Source organism: Labeo rohita, unplaced genomic scaffold (assembly GCF_022985175.1).
Source record: "Labeo rohita strain BAU-BD-2019 unplaced genomic scaffold, IGBB_LRoh.1.0 scaffold_1264, whole genome shotgun sequence".
NCBI classification, from domain to species: domain Eukaryota; kingdom Metazoa; phylum Chordata; class Actinopteri; order Cypriniformes; family Cyprinidae; genus Labeo; species Labeo rohita.
The window spans coordinates 7750-16356 of NW_026127411.1; the positions used below are offsets into that span (position 1 = coordinate 7750).

General features: G+C 35.6%; 1 protein-coding gene across 1 annotated transcript; it reads right to left on the reverse strand.

Moving 5' to 3' along the window:
* Nucleotides 1-901: 901 nt before the first annotated feature.
* LOC127157934 (V-set domain-containing T-cell activation inhibitor 1-like) lies at nucleotides 902-6804 on the reverse strand. Its single transcript, XM_051101107.1, has 4 exons — nucleotides 6651-6804; nucleotides 2464-2504; nucleotides 2045-2371; nucleotides 902-1887 (listed from the first exon to the last, which is right to left on the reverse strand). Exons 1-4 carry the CDS (start codon nucleotides 6659-6661, stop codon nucleotides 1691-1693), a joined length of 576 nt encoding a protein of 191 aa, XP_050957064.1. The 5' UTR covers nucleotides 6662-6804; the 3' UTR covers nucleotides 902-1690.
* Nucleotides 6805-8607: the final 1803 nt, after the last annotated feature.

The window sequence follows — 8607 nt, forward strand, 5'->3', positions numbered from 1 at the left end:
GATTACATCCGTCTCCCGGAGGAGCTACGAAATTAAGCTTCTCTCTCATCCTCATGTAAGTCAGTACATTTACCCATTATTTGATCCACTGCTGTTCTTTTCACCAAAAAAGATTAAATGACATCTCGATTTCTTGTATAACATATGTATTACCAGAGACTTTATAGTTATTCACATTACTAAGCCAAATAAAATATATTATTGATTAGAAAAATATATATTTATTAGAAAAAAAAACTGAAAAAAATAAGATTGGCTTTTTCATAACTATGTAAGACATAAACATAAGTCACTGGTCAATAGCTTTGAAAGTCTGAACATCAAAATCAAAAGAAGTAGGGTTTAGAAAGCAAACTTCTATGAAACCACATATTTTGTTCCTGTTTATTTCCATAACAGGAGAAAAGCTGTCCAAACATATACTCATTATATTCTTAAAAATAGTAATGTCCATTTTCCATTATATAATATCCATAATACATATATATATATATATATATATATATATATTCTTCTAAGAAAATGTTCATTTGAAATCTAAGAAATCAACAATATCTAACATTACATATTAGAAATAATAAATAAATGAATAAACTGTTATCTATTATAACACCATCAGACTGACTAAATAAATAAATAAAAACTACGCTAAAGTAAGGCTTAAATGTAATTATTATTAATAAGATACATTGGGTATGGGAGCAGCTTAAGGCCTTGAGCATATGCAGGGAAAGGGAAACTTTTCACTTTGTTAAACTGGAGTACAGCAGAAATACAGTAAATAAACTCTTCTGACATCAGTCTGCAGAGCCATAGAGCAGATCTTAACCCACCTTCAACCCATGTTTGTTGTCAGGAATTACTGAATCATATTTTAATATTAACCACCATGAAATAGATCGAGAATACAAAATACATTTATTCTGGCAAACACAACACAAAGAAAGTACACTTGTGGTTCATAATTGTTAAGGCAGCCACTTATTGACAGGATTAACAGCAAAACAACTTTTTCTTATATAGTATTTCTAGATCTCATCGTTATGCAATAAGAACAAGCAGTGCACATTGTTTCAGGGTTCCCACACCTTGGTTACTTCAGAACCTTTTAAGGACTTTTCCAGGTCCAATACCTTCAAATTTAAGGACTTAATGTGGGGACACATTTCAAGTGTTACATCATGTCACACTGTAAGATACATTTTTCAATGATTCATGGTGTATCTGTGAAACGTTGAGGAACACGAGTTGCAGCAGAAAATACAATTAACCTGCTAGCATTCCACTGTACTGCAAATTTTACTAGAACACTAAAGGGTTAATCATGACATGCTGTTCAAGCTTCTCAAGTCAACACTCCTATTTGTTGTAACATGGGTGCCTGAAAAAAAAAAAAACCTTTGCTCAGATGCAACTGACACTTAAGGAGCAACAGGCCTTAACAGTATTTTGCACAGTATTTTAATTAAGAAACAATTAAAGCTGTACAAATTCTGCTGAAAGTAACATTTACCTTGTAGTATACAGTAGTCAACATTTGAAGTCAGTCAATAAAAGTTTATCAAAGTTGTCCTAAGGCAAGAACGGGTATTGTTTTGGTTTTAGGACAACTCTGATTAAATGTTTTGATCCACTTCAAATATTGACTACTGTACTCATAAAATAAGAGGAAGTGAGTCTGTTCAAACATTTAACTTGTCATTGTTACTCCTATATAATCAGCCGAAAACCTTTTTTTCCTGTGATACATGAAACCGGCCATGATACCGGCCACGACAATGATCACAATTAATACTATAAAAACACAGATCAAGACCGTCCAGTCTGATTGTGTTTCTGGCCCATGGTTTTCTTGTTCACTGGATTGGTTTCCTTTTCCTGCTGTTTCTGCAAAACAAATAAAAAAAACAAACAAACAAACAAAAAAAACATTACTGCACTGTAATAGAGACAACAGATCTGTTTATTTATACTCTATACAGCAGCATCAAGACTGGCTGTTTTTAATTTAAAGCTTCAAACATAAATGAACTATTTTACACACCATTGATGATCAGCTGTACAGTACAAAGTTCATGTGAGTGTGTGATGAAACAGCTGAATTCTCCTGCATCAGTGCGAGTCAGATTTTTGAGTTTGATGGAAAAGTTTCCTCTCAAATAATCCTCAGGAAAAGTTTCCGTTCTGTTCTTGTACCGTACCCCCTGTCGTTCTACTGAATCTTCTCCTTTAATTACATTACAAATACTCTCACTGCGTTTGTCTCTCCAAAGCACATTAATGTCTTGAAGTTTAAAATTATGTGCAGTTGAAGAACACGGGAGGACAACAGAACCACCAATAAAACCCACTACTGTGACCTGCAGACACACTGAAAAGACACAAACTGTAATTATAAACCAACAATTATGCATTTATACATGTGGCATGAATTTATCATCCAATTTTATTTTAGGTGCTCACCTTTGCTTATCAGCACTGCAAATGCACAGATGAAGCACCAACTGCAGAAACAGAAAAACAAGTTCCTTTAACTCAGTGGTTTTTAATCCTGGTCCTGGGGATGATTGCTTTTCACATTTTGTGTCTCCCTTAGGCTGGCTAAAGGTTTGAAGATTTTAAGGCTGATTTGCACCCCTGAGCGATAAGGGGGTCATGGCCCGATTTGATTTTCTGTCCAATAAATCTCGTATTGTATGGTATCATTATGATTATGTAACTGATCCCGATCCAGTAGGGAGCGTCCCCAAACTCAATTGTTTGATATTGTTGCTATTTATAACAACTTTTTTACGACTCTTGAACGGGCTTCCTCTGACATGATACCCACGATAGCCAATGAGAGCAAGCAAGCGTCACCTACCGGATGTTGCGTGCTTCTATAGCTGAAACAAAAGTAGAGTACTGGAAAGAACATCACCCATATTCTTTTTTTTTTTAAATACTTTTTTTCACTGTGAAGCAGAACGAACAGTAGGAGAGCCAGCTGACAATGTTGATGGTCCTCCATGCATTCTTCTTCTCTAGTCACGTTTAAAGTCTCTGTGAGATCTTATGTCACTGTGAAATCATTCCTACAGCCTGGTGGAAACTGTCTTCATGTCTATGGTCTCCCAAGGTTTTAAAATCAGTTTTCAAGATTTGAAATCGTCAAGTGCCAGGCCTTCTTTAAAACACTTGATTCAGATCATCAGCTCATTAGAGAGAGATCTATGAACTGAACTTATTTTTAACCTTATAATCCTCTAAATGCACACACACTTGTTGATTGTAGGAACGATTTCAAACGTGACTAGAGAAGAAAAACACATGGAGAAAAATTGACATTGTCAGCTGGCTGTCCTGGCATGCGTTCTGTAGTACAGTGAAAAACAAAATAGCAATAAAAGAATTTGTGTGGTGTTCCTTTTTAGTAGCTTTTGTGCATGTTTGTGGCTGCTAAGATTCAGCTATAGAAGCATGCAACATCCAGAAGGGGACACTTGCTCGCTCTCATTGGCTATTGCGTCTCACGGCATCACATCAGAGACAGCATGATTAAGAGCTGTAAAAATCAAACATGTTTGATATTCACAATTTGAGTTCAGGGATGATCAGTCTCAATTAGGAGCAGTTAGGAGGATTTTTTGTTTTGTTTTTTGACAAAAAAACGTTCACAACAAGCCTTGAATCAGGCCATGCTCTCTGACTTACTGTGATGTCAATTTTCCTGCAACACTAAAAGCATGATTGGAAGTGACTGCCGATAATAACACACATCGACTTGCTGTCGAACTTAATGTGCATTGGTTTAGAACAACATCATACCATCTTCATTATTCGTCACAACCTAAAAGCCATTTTTACAACAGTAGCCAGGTGGTGAAGACAAGAAAAAAAAGATACAAAATTACAATGTCACTTGCAATCACCACCTGCACTCTGCATGTTAAAGTGAAATTACTTTTAAAGGGTTATTTCACCCAAAAATGAAAATTCTGTCATTAATTACTCACTCTCATGTCATTCCAATCCCCTAAGACCTTTGTTCACCTTGGGAACACAAATTAAGATATTTTTTATGAAATCAGAGAGCTTACTTACCCTGGGTAGACAGCAATGCAACTGCCACATTCAAAACCCAGAAAGGTAGTAAGGACATTGATAAAATAGTCTATAATTTAAAAAAACCTACAAGAATGCATTTTGTTCCCTGTCAGTCTTCAATGTGAATTTACTAGAGTACCATGACACGTGTGCCGCCGCTAATGCAAGAGCCGGCTTTTTTATGTAGAACCTGGATGCTCTGCACCTTGGAGGATTGTACACACATGTCAGGGTAGTCTCATGGATTGCTCTTGTTGCTGTCTATGCAGGGTCAGAAAGCCTTTGGATTTCAGCAAAAATATTTAATTTGTGTTCTGAAGATGAACAAAGGTCAACATTAGGGTGAGTAATTAATGACAGGATTTTTATTTTTGTTTTAACTACCCTTTAACAAACTAAATATTTTCATGCTAACATTTTACACCCATTTATAATATTTTTTATTTTTCAAAGTCTTAATGCATAAATAATATAGAGCTTTTAAAATGTGATCTGCATATCTGAGTGCATGTTTGATTATGTCTTTCACTTATTTAGTATCTAGATGCTGTAGAAACTGTAAATTTAATACAGCAGTAACTTTAAATCGGACCCGGCTCTAGACATGGGCAGGTTTGGGCTGAGCCCACCCAAATGACTGTCTTGCCCACCCAATCAGAATTAGGTAAATATTGGGTTAATTATTTTGTGCAATAATTAAAACCAATATGAAGCGGACTGTGTTTTTAGAAGTGTACGAATAGCTGGAGACTGCCCCAACAATAATAAAATAACACAAAAGAATTGCAGGATTGCCATTTTATTAGTTGAACGCAAAGGCGCACTACATTCACCCGGTGGTTTTAGTCTGTTGCGTAAAAACAGAAGCTGCCAACCAGCGTAAACGGGCAAAAATATTTGCGCGCTATCACAGCGAGTTTAGGAGTTATGGGGAGTTAAGTATGAATATGAATCCTAGCCTACCACTAAAATAACCTGAGCAGTTTAATTTTCTAAAAAAACATCCCTCATTCAATAACGTACATTTATTGCATGGACGGGGCAAGAACATATAAGTGTTTAAAATGCGTGTTCAGTTGAAAACTTACCCCTTTTGACTTGCTGTTAATGCGGAATGTACGAATGAAAACTGAAAGTAAACAATGAAGAGCTTGTGGGATGTAAGTTGCGCTCATTACTATATAAACACTCGGTTTGATTGTAACAAATGTAACGTTTTCTTTCAGAAATGTCATAGGGTAAAAGTAAAACCCGCTGCATTTTACTTAAGACGTTAAAAAAACAGCGCTCATCAATGTCAAAATGACAAATGACTGAGATGACCAATCAAATCAAAGAAGGCGGGCCTTACTTACTGCTCACAGAAACTCCGACGCGGGGCATTAGTGAAAGTGCGAGGTATGTAACGTTAAAGTAAACGCGTATTTGACAGTTGTTTTACGATTATGTAAACGACCAACAATATGCAAATGATGCAAACTATTCGATTTTTTAACTATTCGTTTTGTATTGAAAGTAGGGGTGTCAGGTGATTTATGTAATTCATAATTGCATATTTTATATATTAGGCCTATAAATATTATTTGCAGTACAGATTGATTACAAAAAATTCTTATTCTTTAATGTTTTTCTTTTCTTTTCTTCTTCTTTTAATATATATTCCTAAATCCATTTAAATCCTTATTTATTTAGTTATTTATACCATCTCATAGGTTTAGACTTTATAATTTTCTCAAAACAATTGGTCACCAAAATGTTCTGATTACGGCCTTGTCTGGTATAAAAAAAAAAAAAAAAAAAAAAAAAAAAAAATAGTTAAACACTATCAACAGTTTACAAAAATTATTCCAGATATACATTTAATAATGATTTAATTTGTTGTAATTTTGTTGTGAAAGTGGATGGTGTTCTTTGGTTTGCTAGGCTGCCCATGATAGTGCGATATTGCTCTTTTTTCAGTGTACATATAGCAACACTGCAATAAAGCTGCATATTTAATACAGCAATATCTATATAAATAAAAAGTATAAATATCTAGATTGTATCTCTCTGCCCCCACCAGAAAAATGCACACCCAGGATATCTACCAGCCCACCCTTTTATAGCAGTCAAGAACCGGGACTGCTTTAAATTGTGTTGTTCACAAGCGAACATCTTTATCTTCCTTCCTCTATGGAACAATATATTGAATGCACAGTAAGACTCGGTCAGTCTAAATGCTATCAAATTTTCACAATTTTTTCAGCACATGCACCGCGAAACAAAAAGGCAATAGCCTGCAATGTGCTAATGCTAATAGCAATATCAAAATAATAGTTTCAGCTATTTATTAACCTGGATCTCGTTAACTTATCAAACTGTGATTAATCCATTAACGAGGCAATGTATGCCAAACTAGCATTTTGCACAATGAAAGTGTTAGTTTGTTAATGCTAGTTTAAATAGGAACCAAAACAGCATGCGAGCCTGGCATGTTGCACGTATGGCCTTTCGCGACAGAACAGAAGTGAAAAGTGTGGGTTTGTTATGTGAAACAGAATATCATTAAGAAACCATAAACATACCCGATGATCATGGTGCCCCAGTAAATTTAAATATATATTTTACATACTATTTTTATAAGTAATAATAAAATAAAGAAAAACTAACGATGAGACTCTGAAACTCTTTGCTCTTCCTTGGTTGTACGAAGCGGAAGCTATTGCCAACTCTCGCGAGATACAAACCGCGGCTTCAAAAACAAGCAAAGAATTTTAAAGGCGAGCTGCAACATATAGCCACATATTTATAATATAGAATATAGAAAATATTCTAATCAAATGTATATACTGTTAGTATACCTATTTTTTTTATTATTTCAACCCGTGAATTATTACCCCTTATGAAAATTAACCATGGTTTTATTATAATAAATGTGTAGTAACCATGGGTTTTGGTGCATTGGTGCAACCATTGTATTGTATAACAATAGTTTTACTAGAAATACTATGGTTAAACTATAGTTTGTGTAGCAAGACAACGGTTATTTGTGGTTATCATGGTTTCAGTAACTGTTTTTTTTAGTAAAACCATGATTAATGTTAGTAAAGGACATTACAAAAACATTGTAAAAATTGAAAATTCCCATATAAAAGAAAGTCATCCCACTCTATTACGTCTACTACCAGTGTTGCAAAGTCTGCGGTTTTCCCGCAGAATTGGGCTACTTTAACAGTGTTGCGGCAATGCCTTTTGGCTACTTTTGTGCTAGTTTTAAGTATGGTACTTATTGTAGGTTGTTTGAGATGCATTGGGTCTGCGCAGACCAATCCCTGTATGACATCAAAGTGCCACATATGTCTGAAGTACGCTAGCTAATGATGTTCAAGCATGTGAAATAGAGGGGAACTGCTAAGCTATATAAAGGCCAGTTTACACACTGCACTGACTAACAGCAATATACAGATTCGTCAGGTTTTGACAGATCAGTGTGTTAACCTTATCAGTGTCTGTTGCCACTGTTCAGTGCTTGTTTCCACCAAATGACCATGCTGAATCAATGTTTGTCAGTCCTGGAGGTTGTAAGAAATTATGTATTATACTTTGTCGCCAGTCGACATTAGTCTGCATCTGTTGGTGTGATGTGCCTTAAGGTGGTGCTGAATGGCATTTTCTCAGAATCATTCTCTTTCAAGTCACCTGCTATCTTCATCATTTGCCACTTCAGCTCAACGCCCCACCAGGCAAACATCTACATCCACATCAGCCTCTTGCAGAGACCCAAGACTTTGTGGTCAAAGCACAACCTTTCTTAACCATCATCGTCCTTGTCCAAGTGCCAAATCGGCACGCTGCAGTTCATTTGCAGTCCGCCCCACTGACAACTTTCATATACAGACAATTTTCATCACAGGTGCTTCCTGAGATTTACTTTCAAAGGCCTGTCATTGAGTTCACACACATGGACAAAATGTGTGGATATGGCTCTCCCACTAAGATTGCGTGCACTTATTTGGACTGTCTGATCTTGGCCTTATTCGGAGTATAGTCTCAACCTCAGACGTCATGCCCACAGACCGTTGGCTAAATATCTGATGCATATGGCACACACAATTGGAAACACTTCAGGTGTTTCAAAGTCATCATATGATTGGTGAATTTAGAGGGAGATGTGTGTGTTGCGTATTTAAAGATGCAGTGACACCAAACCCTTAATGGAAGAAGAAAGCCGTCATGTTAACAAAATGTGCCAACACTGTAAATTCTAATTAGTAAACCTTACTTAAAAAAAGCATGCAAACCGATTGCCTTGAAAAAACCAAGTAAAGTGAAATAAGAATAGTATTTTGTACATACAAAGGTTTATTTAGTGTTGTAAACTTACACACAAGTTCTGGTAACTCAGAATCACTTAGTTGTATTTACTTGAACAGAAATCTAATTTACTTGCTAAAACCATGCAAACCGATTGCCTTAAATAAATCAAGTAAGCATTACTCTGGTGCTAGAGTAATGCTTACTTGGTTTATTTAAAGCTATCGG

Excerpts from the sequence above, each read along its gene's own strand:
- LOC127157934 (XM_051101107.1), bottom strand. Across the intron at positions 2,372-2,463 it reads TGCAGTGCTGATAAGCAAAG|TGTGTCTGCAGGTCACAGTA; the intron begins GTGAGCACCTAA and ends GTGTCTTTTCAG. Across the intron at positions 1,888-2,044 it reads TGTACAGCTGATCATCAATG|AAACAGCAGGAAAAGGAAAC; the intron begins GTGTGTAAAATA and ends TTTGTTTTGCAG.